Raw genomic sequence first — 14,227 nt, 5'->3', positions numbered from 1 at the left:
CTATAGAATCATTATGTGTCAGATGACCTGATGTACCTTGACTTGTATATTATCTAGCTTCCTATTGTCTTCTGTAATGACCATTTAAGCCTGATGCTTACTTTGAGAAATTACACTCCGATTCAACACTCCCTTGTGTCTGTGTCTGTGTGTCAATTCGCAGACTCTTTGCCCACCTGATTTCCGGGACCCTGATTCTCCCCAGGTTGAGGGACTGTGACTGGGTCAGCCTGAGGCAGGCCCCAAATCCTTTGCAAGCTATCAAACTATAGATTCAAAAATCTATGTGCTGAGAAATATAAATATAATTATTCCTAAGCCTCTCACAAGCAAATTGTTTAAAACAAGATATAGAAGAATTATTAAAAGCATGCAGAGATCAGACTGGCACAAAACAGGAAGAGAAGGAAGCAAGACGAATGGAGACTACAGAGAGCTTATGAGCTAATGATCTCTGAAACGAGCAGGAGCAGGAGGTTAGCCACCAAGTGGAATGAGAGATGGGAGTAGACTTTCCATAGCTTCCTGCTGAAGCAGCAGCTCTTGGAATGTTGGAATAGAGGTCTAATGAAAATCCTACATTACATAAAGAAGTAAAAAAAAAAAAAAAAAAAAAAAAGAACAGTGGCTCTGGTTCCTTCTGGTCTCTCTGGACTGGTGTCCTGAGCAGACCTTGCATGCAAACTCCGCAATTAGTCCCACAACACCCACAGGAAGCTCCACTCCCAGGTGCTCTAACAAGCCCAGGATCACAGGATCCCAGAATCACAGGATCACAGAGAAAGCTTGACTCTGAGGAGTTCTGACACAACCAGGATCACAGGAAGGACAGGCTCCAGTCAGATTTAGCAAGGACAGGTAGCACTAGAGATAACCAGATGGTGGGGGGCAAGTGTAAGAAAATAAACAGCACAAGCCAAGGTCACTTGCCATCATCAGAACTCAATTCTCCCACCATAACAAGTCCTGGACACACCATTACACCCAGAAAAGCAATATTCAGATATAAAATCACTTCTCATGATGATGATACAGGATTTTAAGAAAGACATAAATAGCAACCTCAAAGAAATACAGGAGAACACAGGTAAACAGCTAGAAGCCCTTAAAGAGGAAAAACAAAAATTCCTTAAAGAACTACAGGAAAACACAATCAAACAGGTGAAGGAAATGAACAAAACCATCCAGAATCTAAAAATGGAAATAGAAACAATAAAGAAATCAGAAGGAGAGACAACTCTGAAGATAGAAAACCTAGGAAAGAAATCAGGACTCATAGATGCAAGCATCACCAACAGAATACAAGAGTTAGAAGAGAGAATCTCAGGGGCAGAAGATACCTTAGAAAACATTGACACAACAGTCAAAGAAAATGCAAAAAGCAAAAAGCTCCTAATGTAAAACATCCAGGAAATCCAGGACACAATGAGAAGACCAAACCTAAGGATAATAAGTATATAAGAGTGTGAAGACTCCTAAGGCAATGGGCCAGTAAATATCTTCAACAAATTTATAGAAGAAAGCTTCCCTAACCTAGAGAAAGAGATGCCCATGAACATACAAGAAGCCTACAGAATTCCAAATAGACTGGACCAAAAAAGAAATTCCTCCCGTCACATAATAATAAAAACACCAAATGCACTAAACAAAGAAAGAAGTTTAAAAGCAGTAAGGGAAAAAGGTCAAGTAACATATAAAGGCAGGCCTATCAGAATTACACCAGACTTCTCACCAGAGACTATGAAAGCTAGATGATCCTGGGCAGATGTCATACAGACCCTACAAGAACACAAATGCCAGCCCAGGCTACTATATCCAGCAAAACTCTCAATTACCATAGATGGAGAAAACAAGATATTCCATGATAAAATAAAATTTACATAATATCTTTCCACAAATCCAGCCCTACAAAGAATAATAGATGGAAAACACCAACATAAGGAGCAAAACTACACCCTAGAAGAAGCAAGAAAGTAATCTTTCAACAAATCCACACAAACCTAATTCCACCTCTTACAACAAAGACAACAGGAAGTAACAATTACTTTTTCTTAATACCTTAATATGAAAATTAATATTACCAACATATCCTAATCAATTAAAATTAAAAAATATGAGGAATTAGAAATTTATTAACTGTCATCCAGTGGTCTCTCTAACTTGGTAATTGGAGAAATAGGTCCAATATTATACAATCCATATACACTTTCAGCTTGTTTGTGACAGTGTCTTGCTGTGTACAACATAATGGTCTTGAGATCTTGCTTCTCCTATCTCAGCCTTTCTATTAGTAGCATTGTTTATTTCATGTTTTTACACTATACTATGGTTTTCAGAACAGCTTACATATTTTAAAAGTATTTATATACCCAAAAGAAATGTAGACAATTAAATTGGGAGGGGACTTGTAGGAGAACAACAGAGAGTGAGACTGAATACTTTGCTTGACCTTTGTAACTCTTGTATCAAGTTACCACAGTAACAGCCAAGATTTTAAGCTCTACTAAATACAAAACAAACAAACAAACAAAAACACTTTAAATATTTATGTTCATTTAAGAAAATATTAGTAGTGATGTACTATTTTGAAATATACAGTTAATACATTTGGGGTTATTTTTAGTTTATATTGAGAAAAATGTATGTATTTTCAGTATTGCTGTAGACACGCATCTACATAAGACTGTTAAATTGATTGTTGTTTTATATCAAACAACTTTTGTAATACTCATTTTTTATAATATTTTATAAATTTTAAAGAATATAACCAAAAAGGTATTTTAGGTATTCAAGGGGGGGTCTCTGGGAGGAGTTGGGGTACAAAAGGAAAACAAGAATGTGATTTAATTCTATTTACTTAAAATATGTTTTTAAATGTTAACAAATTCAGATAAGTTGAAATCATGTAACTTTTCTCATTATAATGCAATAAAACTTAAAAAAAAATCTCCTTTGGTACTGGAGGGAGGACTGTGTTAGAAGATAAACTGTATAGCATGGCCACACATTGCCCTCCATAATTTTCTGTATGCGTCCTGAGGAAGAAGTAAAGCACATGCCAGGATCTTGGTGACAGGGCAGAGGACACACAATTGGAATAACACATAATTATACACTCCTGCCATTTGTTACACTCCAAGAGGTTATTATGAACATTTCATAATTTCTCATTTCCCTTTTAAACAAAAGACAATCGTGTCTTGACACCTTCAGAAATATTAGAAGTCAGTTCCATATTGTTTTGTATTTGCTTCTGGTCAGGGGTCAAGTCACTGCCACCTTTTGGCTATGTCTGTCAGTATTTGCTCTTAAGCACCTCAGCATTTCACCATGCTGCTTGTATGAAGTAGAACTTGCTTATCTCTTCCACTGCTCCTTCAATAGTTTTGCAGTCGTGGCTCAGACATTGCCTTTACTCTGCCTGCTTGGAGCCTGAGTTCCATAATGCTGTTGATGCTACTGAGAGTCTAGGCCCAGAGCTGTCAAGTCCAACTGTCCTACATTGTAACACAGCATTGTCACCTGCAGAGTCACACCAGAGGACTACAAAATGCAGTTTAAAAAAAATCCCACAATATCTACCTTATAATGTTTTAACTGGGGGTCTCAGTTGTAGCCATCCCACAATACATGAAGCTCATTGGTAGGAGGGTGAAGAGGCCTGGCCATGCCTGCATCTTTATCTGCACTTGATGCTCCTACCTTCCATATGTCCTGTACTGATAAGTTCTCATAAGCAGCGTTGACTTTTTTATCCTCTTCTAAAAGTGAGAGAGACCTTACTGACCTCAGTTGCTATAAAAGAAGCAAAGGAAGTGGCTTTACCAGACACTCTTCATGCTTGTATGCTGTGATTTATCACTCATACATCAGTCCTTCTGTGGACAGTTATGTCTTTGAAATCAAAACAGTTCCCACATCTTTGCTATGAATCTGGGTGGTGGCATCGATTGGCAATGATACTTGTTGAACACCATAGCAAGCAGCATCTCTTTGCACAAACTGGTAAGTTAATCTTATGCTTCAGAAAACCAAGCACAACATGAAGCAACACTACGAAGGTGAGGCAAAATAAAAAAATTATCAAGGAAAGGACTTGTCCTGAGGGAGCTGTGACGAGTGACTCTAACTATACTGGAGAGTGCCCAGAGGGGAGGTGGGCACATAGATGCTACAAGGTCACTTGTCAGAAGCTAAGTCAGGAATGGCTCTGCTAGTGCTGTCAGTTTGCGGTGGCTGACTCATGGAAAATGAAATACTGTGACTTCATGGTTTTAAAGTCTGACCAAATTGTATAGTTTCCCCTCACCTGGATCCTTGATTAGCATTGTTTAACCCTCTGAGAGTTATGAGGACAGAACACTATACCACAGCCAAGAATGTGAATCAGTAAAGACTTTTTAGAGGTATGTGGTGATAATTTAAGTATTTTAAATATAGTAATTATTAAATATATACACATCCCCTTGTTTAGCAATTATACTTTCAGGAATTAATCCAATAGAATTTTGTCATGACTAACACACACAATGCACACACAAAATGCATGCACACACACACCCACGCAGAGACAGAGACAGACAGAGAGAGGAGAGAGAGAGAGAGAGAGAGAGAGAGAGAGAGAGAGAGAGAGAGAGAGAGAGAGAGGAGGGCACACAGGTGTGTCCAGCCTATACAGAGATAGCTAAGGATTCAGTAGAAAACATGAACTTAAAACATTTTGGGATTCCTGTTTCTTTTCTAATGGAAGACAGAAAGGGTATGGATCCCTATGGGAGGGAAGGTAGGGGGAATCTCAAAGGTAACTATATTCAGAGTATATTGTAACAAAAACTATTTTAAGTAACAGAAAGAAAAAGGATTCTTTTGTGAGTTTTTTCTTATTGCTTAATTATATGGTTCTTGAACATGAAGTATGTAAATTACCTCATGTCATATGTCAAATGTTGGACACAACTAATTACGCATAAGAATATATACTGAAATTCTTTTTAATATTAATATGAAAAATTATTTGTTGACAAAGTTGTTAAAAGGAATAATTCATGCTATACAATATTGATGCAGTTGTCAGCATCAGCTCAGTCTATTGATGTAGAACTATTGCCAGTCTACTAAATTAAAAGGGACCAGAACAATATATGGATCAGTGTTTTATTCATATTTAAAACAAAATAAGATGTACATGTCCATGCACATTATGTGTATTTTATTTACTTAATTAAATATATTTAAATGCTAAACTATTAGAGCTGTTGCTGCTGTGGAAGGTAGAGGAGATGAAAGAGGAGTGTTACTTTCCTTAAAATGTTATGTATATATGTTTTTCCTGCATGCACCACATTCCTGCCAAGACTAGTAAATGGCATTGGACTGGAACTGGACTTACAGTTGTAAGCTTCCATATGGGTACTGGGAATAGAACTGGGGCTCTCTGGGAGAGCAGCCAGTGTCTCCAGTAATCTCTTCAGACCCAGGAGTGTTAATTTTTTCTCCCTTAATTAATTAATTAATTAATTACATCCCTATCACAGATTCCCACCCCCCTGTCCCTCCTCACATAGTCCCTCCTTCCTTCTCCTCTGAGAAAGGAGAAGTCCCTCTGAGTACCACCCTACTCTGGCACATCAAGTCTCTGCAAGGACTAGGCGTAACCTTTACCAATGAGGCCAGACATAGCAGCCCAGTTTGGGGATCCACAGGCAGGCAACAGATTCAGAGACAGCCTCTGCTCTAGTTGGGGGACCCACATGAAAACTAAGCTGCACATCTGCTACAAGTGTGCAGGGTCCTAGGCCCAGCCCATGTATGCCGTTTGGTTGGTAGTTCAGTCTCTGGCAGCCCCAAGAGTTCCAGATTAGTAAATTCTGTTTGTCTTGTGGAGTTTCCATTCCCCTTCGGGTCCCTCAGTCATTCCCCCAACTCTTGCACAAGACTCCTGGAGCTCCGTCCAATGTTTGGCTGTGGGTGTCTGCATCTGTTTTGGTCAGCTGCTGGGTGGAGCCTCTCAGAGAACAGTTTTTCTAGGCTCTTGTCTGCAAGCATAAAGGAGTATCATTATTAGTGTCAGGGATTTGTTTTTGTACATGGAATGGGTCTCAAGTTGGGCCAGTCATTAGTTGGCCCTTGCCTCAGTCTCTGCTCCATCTTTGTCCCTGCACTTCTTGTAGGGAGGACAAATTTTGGATTGAAGGTTCTGTGGGAGAGTTGATTTCCTAATCTCTCCACTGGGAATCCTGCTTGACTACAGGAGGTGGCCACTTCAGGCTCCATACCCCCATTGTTAGGAGTCTCAGCAATAGTCACCTACCTAGACTCTCTGGAGCTTCCCCATCTCAGGTCTCTGGCATGTCCTAGAGATGCACCCTGCCCTCACACACACACCTATTTCCCTTCACTCTCTTGTGTATCTGTATCCCCACCCCTGACTCTCCTTCCCCTGCGAATCCGCCTCCCATCCAGTTCCCTGCTTCCATCTGGCTCCAGTATCTATTTCCTCTTCTGATCGATATTCAAGCATTCTCCCTTCGGCCGTCCTTGGACTTTAGATTCTTTGGCTCTGTTGATTGAGGCATGGATATCCTGTACTTTATGGCTAATATCCACTTATAACTGTCATCTTTCTTTCTTTCTCTCTCTATTTCTTTCTTTTTTTTTCTTTTTTCTTTTCTTTTTGAGACAGGGTTTCTCTGTATAGCCCTGGCTGTTCTGGAACTCACTCTGTAGACCAGGCTCGCCCCGAACTCAGAAACCCACCTGCCTCTGCCTCCCAAGCGCTGGGATTAAAGGCGAGCGCCACCACCGCCCGGCTGTAAGTGTTACTTTTAATACCCATCTACACTGTAGGTCTTCAGAAGAGCAAGCGGCAGTCAGCTTTCTGCAGCAGCTGTTTCTGCTTGCTGTGTTGCCTCACTCTGCAGGCAGAGGTAAGCTGGAAACAAGCAGGCTCGCTGGCCCATTGCTTTCATTTCCATCTCCTGCTTACATTATATCTGGTGAACAATTTGAGTAGCAAAAGGGGGAAAAATTGGAAACATTTTCTGTCATCAATACCAACTTCACCTAATCTCCTGCAGCAAACTAAGTAGCAAAGGCATTGGCTCCTTCTGCCTCCCGCTATTTCAGACTGGAGGTCTTCCTCTGGGATGTTCTCTTGAGGGAGCCCAGGGCCTTCCTCATGTTAGACTTGTTCTGCACCCATTGCATCCTCAGCTTTTTGGGCTGCTTGATCCTTGGAAGATCCAACTTTCACTTTGAGGAAAGTAGGCTCTTTCAGTTTCTGTACGAACCTCCTAATTACTGACTAATGTGCTCTGGAAATGAGGACAGTCTTCAAGTTCCCTTCAGGACTCCATCAGGGAAAAGCCAAATGAGAGCCTGCACCCTGCAGGGTGAGGTGACAGGCTGGAGCCTAAGGATGAGGGACATGGTGGGTGCTTCACTTCAGGCCCAGGAATTTGTTCTTTGAAGTGACTCAGCTTGCAAACATCAGAAAGGCCTATGCTCCCTCTACTTGCTAGGAGTGTCCTGGGAAGATCTTCTCAGGTCTCCCCAGCCCACCGAGACAAAAGGAGAGGGCTGTGTAACACCATCACTCCACTCAGATGTTTAAAACAGATAACATTGGGAAGAACAGCCAGAGGGCATTCAGTGAATGCCATGTGCTCTGCAATCGTGGTGAAGGACAGATTTGCGAGAGTGAAAATAATTGCAGGGGTTGCTTTACAAACAAACAAATCAAAAAGTTTGGGCCAGGCAGAGAGGGACTCACCTTTAATTTTAGTACTCTAGAAACAGAGACTGGTGGGCTTCTCTGTGTTTGAGGGCAGCCTGGTCTACATAGCAAGTTTAGGCTATAAATAAATAAATAAATAAATAAATAAATAGTCAGATGATACTTCAGATATGAATCCAGAGAAATGTATTTGAATATCAGGACAAGTGAATATACAAATGGTTGGTATCCATCTGTGTTTGGGAAAGTGTAAATTAAAGCAGAATGGCTGAGATGATGAGAGACTCACAACAAACTGCTGGACCAGTAAAGGTAGGAGCCTGTAATTAGAAAATATCCTCGATACTATAATCATCATTTGAATATGATCAGGAAAATCGGCTGTTTTATATACCAAAAAGAAATATGTTAGAGGAGACATGGGCAAGGATATTGATGGAAGTACTATTTATAGCAGTCAAACTTGGAGACAGTCACATGTCGAGTGTCATATAAAGGAAAACTAACAATAAGGATAGTAACCAGAGTTCTGTACAGGTTCATGGATGAATCTCATGAACACAATTCGTGTCACTCATAGACTCATGTGAAGCTTAAAATAGATGAATTAGTCTTTGGGTTTGGAAGGCTGCATGGGAGAGGAGGAGCTAGTCCTCAGAGGGGCCTTGAGAGGGGTTGGGAGTAGTGGATGTTATTTTATGACTGACTGAGTAGTGGCTCATGGGTGTGTGACTCACCTTGGATGTTGAGGCTCCTGATGGTTTGTGTGTTAAGAGGCTGTACTGGGAGGGGGAGGGTTCCTCAGGAGGCCTGTGCGTTGGAGTCAAGTTGTCAGTGTTGGTTGTCAGAGTCTCCAGTCTCGTTCCCTCTGCTTCCTGACTGAGAAGGATTTCACCCTACCGTGGTTCCACCATGATGCATTGCCTCTCTAGAGACCACCATGATGGGGCCAATGTGTGAGCGACCGTCAAGGTTTTCTTGTTTGTTGCATCAGTTTACACACCCAATTCTTTTTGTCCTGAAACTGTTACTGTGCGGTGGGCTTCATTCACTTGGTCAATGAATGTTTTGTGTGGGCACTGTAGAAATTTCAGGGAAAAAAAAGGCAAATGCCAATGTTGGAAATACAGGGCTGTCTCCCATCTTCTCTAAGCCCATATAGTCATAAGGCCCAGGCTCTTTATGTCATTTGTTTTTGGATAAAACAAATGCTCTTTTTAAAAGAGCCATTTTAGGCTTATAGCAGAACGTAGTGTAAAGTACAGATATTTCGCTTGAATTATCTGCCCCTGCATGCCATTCCCACTCTGATGATGCATCCCATCCACATGACCTGCTTTTCAAAGTCAGGAAGCCCTGTGGGGCGTGGAAATGCAGGTGAGTAGGACTGAGGGAAGAACAGACCAGAAAAGATCAGAATGGAGCAGCAGCGCCCTCTGCAGGTGATACGATCTTCATTACTCTTCGCTTACACTTCTCTCAGCACCCTTAATACAGTCGAGGCTTCGGTTCATATTAAATCCCTGGAGTCCTTGTACTTATTGCTTAACATACGTTGAGGGCTACAGCCAGAGCCCAGGAATCTGTACAGACAGGAGTAGTCAGGTAGCCTTAGATAACAGCCCCTCAGAATTTAAACATAACAGTCCTGAAAGTATCCAGGCCTTTTAAGAGTTAAAGCAAAAATTCTAGTGATGAAAGGCAGGGGATAATGCACCATGGGATATTTCACCTGGGCTCAGCGCCCTGTAATCTAGATGTAAAAAGGAAAAACCATTCCCTCTCATCCATCTTTGCTGATTTCCCAATTCTCAGACCCTCTGTTCTGTTAGCTCCTCCCCTGAGCAGCTTTCCAAGCACCATTTGAGTTCCTGCTTCTGTAGCAGTCTATTAGATCGGTACACCACGGGCACTGTGTGGTCCTTGACACAGGAGACAGGTGATGAGAGACCGTGGCGGACAGCTGTCTATTATTGTCTAGACATAGCATTCTGGCCCCGTTTGTGTAGTACCTCCAAGTAGGAAAGTAAGGCCTCCTGCATGTGCTTGGTTGCAAAACGACCTGTCCGACCGCCCTGTGCTGTTTTCTCAGACTGATTGTAATGCAAGCACACCGCCTATTGTATTCTCCCGGGTACTGTTTCATGAGGGGAAGGCAGTCCTCGTTCACTTTTGGATAGTAAAGGCTGGATTCTTACTTCCAAGGCCTTAGATGCTTTCCTCCAGGGGAGAGATAGTTAGCTGACATTTTTCTTTCAAAATATTAATAATATCACATCTTTTGAATGTAAAGCTGTGTTTCGTTTGACTTGGTGTTTTTGTTTCTGCTTCACAACTTGTCTTGTGGCTGTTATATCAGACTGACCTGGAATGTGGTCTCATTGGCCAGTAAACTTGTGTGTTCCTGTCTCATTCTCCTGAGGGCTAGGATTACAGATGTGTGACAACACATTTAGTGCTTGCGCTGTTTTAAATGGAACCAATTGCCAATCATAAATAAAGACATTATTTTCACGATCTAAATTTAACATCCTGTTGGAAACACCTGTTAGTGTGGATCTGGCTTTTCCAATGTAGGTGACAGTCCCTAGCTGTAAAGATGCTGGACCCCTGCAACATCCCCAGCCCAGCCTTTGTTTCTGATTCAGATCTCTATGGCCAGCAGCCGTTTCCCACTGGCTTCCTTGTGTGTTTCATTTCTATTACTTGCCTCTCACTCAAAATGTGGAGTTCTCAGGGTTCTTCCTGGAAGAAAAAGTTAGGGTCTTGATCAGAAGGGTCTGTGCTGACACAGATTCTTAAGGCCAGAGATCTGTGACCCCCTGAGCTTATAGGAGAAGATATCCCTAAGCCTCTGGAAGGCTGGACTTTTGGGATGGGCTCCCAGGCTCAGTAGCCTGGTGGACCACACAGGCTGGAACAGGGATGCTGTGGGAACCCTGGGCACTGCTCAGCCTCTACTGCTTTGAAATGTGACCTTATTTTCTAAAGGGCCCGGGGCAAGGGCTGATGAGGATTCTGAGTGAGCGGGCAGACCGGAGCTGCTACCTGCAATTTCAATTAGAAATGTGAAAAAAAGGTTGCATTTTTGATATCTCTGAATGCTTCCCCAATGCCTTTAATAATGTGAAATATTCATCAGCCTCCTGTGTTTTGAAAATTCACATCACCTAACAGCCATGGATCCCTTCTGGACTGTTTGTTTGCCAGATGAATTCATTGATACACTTCATTCACCCATTCATTAGCTATTAGAGAATCTGCTATGGCCATGGTGAAGGGCATGGAATGATGAACAAGATATTGCCAAATTCTTCCTGTTCTTGCTGGACTCCTGGATAGAGAGGAGAAAATGGGATATAAAGGACATTGACTGGGATCAAGAAGTTGAGGGCTTTAATCCCACTCCTGTTTCAACTCCTAAGCAAATTTAGACTAAATACTCAGCCATTCTGGCCTTCCCATTTTGTATGTATAAAACGTGGTTACATTGTCTTTGCATCCAATTTTGTTCTATTGCATTTACTTACTTAAGAATTCACATACTAATAAAGAGTTAAATAATAAAAAAAAGTTTTGTAGCCTGGGTTAGGAAAGAAAAAAGCCAGTGATTATTCTGTCATAGCGGGTGTCAGCACTGTCTCTTAATCTAGCATTTACACACAGACAAATGACAGCCAGTTCTTACAAGATCATTATGCATGTGGGGTCATGGGTTTATTATATTTATTTACAAATAAGCGGTTATTGATGTTTCGTCAAAAGGGATGAGGTAACAAACTATTTCAGCATGATAACAACATAGCCACAAGAGACCGATACTGAGCTTCAAGACTCAGAACAACACAGACCCCTAAAATCACAGCTTTCAGGCAGTGTAGTTATCCAGACCACAAGGGCAACTGTACAGCACAAGCAGCAGGTGACAAGAAACATCACTGACAGGGCAGTTGCTCATGGGGGATGGAGCAGGCTAGGGGGGTCTTGGGTCACTGCTGGGAAAGGGCTTCAAAACCGCATGAAACCCCCATATCTTTTCTCTATCTCAGGAACTTCTTTAGAGTAACTTTCACCTTCCTCGTCGGAGGGCAGAGACTCAGCAAAGCGCTTCAGGAAGCCTCCGTATCTCTTCTGGTAGTCCATCCACCACTCGGGGCGTCCCACCCTTCTCATGAAGCCCCCATAGCGTTTCTGCAGCTCTTTTGCTTCATCTTCCAGTTGGGGGCTTCTTTTGAGGCTTCTCATGAAGCCCCCATACCTTTTGCTCACGTTGTCTTCATCATTGTTGTTGTCCTCCTGTTGGTGGCCATCTTTCACGCTGTTGTCTCCCGTTCCCAGTAGCTCTTTCAGCAGGTCGGAGGAGTTGGCCAAGGTGTCTCCCTCATCTGCATCCTTCTTCATGAAGCCACCATACCTCTTGGCAAGGATCTCACCTCCATTCGCCTCTTCTGGCTCCACAGGATAAAGCTCATCCATCTTCTTCATGAAGCCTCCATAGCGTTTCATGAACCCTCCGTACTTCTTGGCTAGCAAGTGGCTCTCATCCTGTTTGCTGCTGTCTTTGTACATGTCGATGTTATCCCAAGGGTACTCAGTCTTGGACACCTGCAGGAGATCCTTGCAGGTCTCCCAGATTTTGAAAGAAGGCAGCTGACCCTCACATTCCAGTGTGCATGCCTGCAAAATCAAGGAGATGAGTGATTAAGAGATCTTTCTGAACCAATGGTGGACTATTATCTGCCACAGAAAGAGGCCAGCTCCTCTCTGTCATAGCTTTCACTCAGACGGAACTAGCAATGGTCCAGGAGCATTGGAACAAAGGGTAATAGGGCTTGTTAGAGATCTTGCTGTATGTGGTGTGCCATGTCAGTGTTTCAAGGGATACATTCTCAATTCTGAGTCAAGGGGCTGCATTCAGAATGCAACCTCACTGTACTGTTTCCCGTGGAAGATGCAATATTGTTTGAGACTTTTTGAGCCCCAAGGGAGAAATTTCTATGTACCCGATTAGGGATATTTCCTAAACATTCTCTCCATGTCTTTATCTTAGAAAGACAATCTTTATTAATGACATGCATGAGACTTACTAACGAGCACCTCATTCATTCCCATCTACTTGCAAATACTTTTAACCTTTAAAGAAAAAACTACACTCTAAACATGTTTTAAGAAAAGCAATTCAAGACATTATAACATACTCTAAATTATTTGGATCCTGATATAATGGTTAAAAATTGAGATTCTTTAATCTTTTGCTTTTTTCTTGGCTGACTAAAACAAAGTCCATCATTTTGAACCAAATGATGTCAATTTCATGGATGCAAGTGCACAGATTATTCATATTATTTTCTTAATATTAAGCCATCAGTATACAAAACAGGTCGTTTTCAGTAGTCATATTCTTTAATAAAGGAGGAATTAGCAGCATGTAATCACATTTTCTTATTATAAAGTACTTAAACTCAAGCCATTATAGAGTAATTAAACCCAAGCTATGGTTTAAAGCTACACATCTTAAATTACTTTGCTCAGACTATATTTTTTAAAAGATACTCAATTGCTTGCCTACAATAAAAATAACACAAATATCAGATAACATTACAAAATCTTATGATGTTCCTAAACATTTTAGGGGCATCATAACTTCCTGAAATCTCCTTAAAGATGCCAGGTATAGTCCCTTGATTTAGACAGAAAATCTAGGCCCTTTCTTGGCACTTAAAATCCATATGTTCATATTAAATACATACCTCATTTTCACAACAAAATATTCCGGAAACAATTTTAACCAACTTTGAATGGTTATTTTAGTTTTGTGTATAAGAAAATAATTAAATATATAGGAATATGAGGAAGCTAAAGAGGAGCCAATTAAAATAATTCCATTTTATTCTTGAACATATATGATTAAAGAAGACTCAAAATATTATTAAAAGCTTAAGATGTCAGTGGCAGTAAGAGTTCCACTCTAAGGTTATGTCCATGACCTTGTTGCCAAAAATGAATGTCATTCATGTAGCTTTAGAGACACTTATTGTACATTGAATTTTATGATCTAGAGCATACTGCTGTTCTAGACAGCATGCAGTTTCCTTTCGGTACCTTTTACCTGCCTCATGGCAGAACTTGGTTAATATCTACCAAACTACTACATACCTTAGGCTGGGTAACTTCATTTTGCCCATGGCCTCTAGCTAGTATCCCAGAACTGCTATTGTTTTAACAGCATCTGACCATTAACTAAATCTCTGTCGGTGAGAAAATAATATGAAATGTGTGCTATAACTACTCAATCAAAATTCTTCTGAAGATTTTTTTTTTATGGATAATGGCTTTTCCCTAACTGGTTCATACTGTATGTGCCCTTCATCATCTGCATCAAAGATAAGAACAGAGTACAAAATGTCTCAAAGAAACTGGAGTTCTCTCTGCTCTCTGGGGGCTGGAGGTCTCCCTGATGTCTGTCTGGGGGCTGGAGGTCTCTCTGCTGTC

At 41.3% G+C, this 14,227-nt stretch overlaps 1 protein-coding gene across 2 annotated transcripts in view; it reads right to left on the bottom strand.

Annotated features, from left to right (window-relative positions):
- Window positions 1–11,429: 11,429 nt before the first annotated feature.
- Window positions 11,430–14,227, bottom strand: part of Penk (proenkephalin) — a 5,480-nt gene continuing 2,682 nt past the window's right edge. The window contains exon 3 of one of the 2 annotated variants that reach the window (XM_031366702.1): window positions 11,430–12,412. In XM_031366702.1, coding sequence (XP_031222562.1) covers window positions 11,744–12,412 — 669 coding nt within the window. In that variant the 3' untranslated portion in view covers window positions 11,430–11,743. The remainder of the gene's footprint in view (window positions 12,413–14,227) is intronic. The other variant, XM_031366704.1, reaches the window with a different exon arrangement.

The sequence above is a fragment of the Mastomys coucha genome, unplaced genomic scaffold (genome assembly GCF_008632895.1).
Source record: "Mastomys coucha isolate ucsf_1 unplaced genomic scaffold, UCSF_Mcou_1 pScaffold14, whole genome shotgun sequence".
NCBI classification, from domain to species: Eukaryota; Metazoa; Chordata; class Mammalia; order Rodentia; family Muridae; genus Mastomys; species Mastomys coucha.
This window is presented reverse-complemented; position numbering and strand designations above follow the sequence as displayed.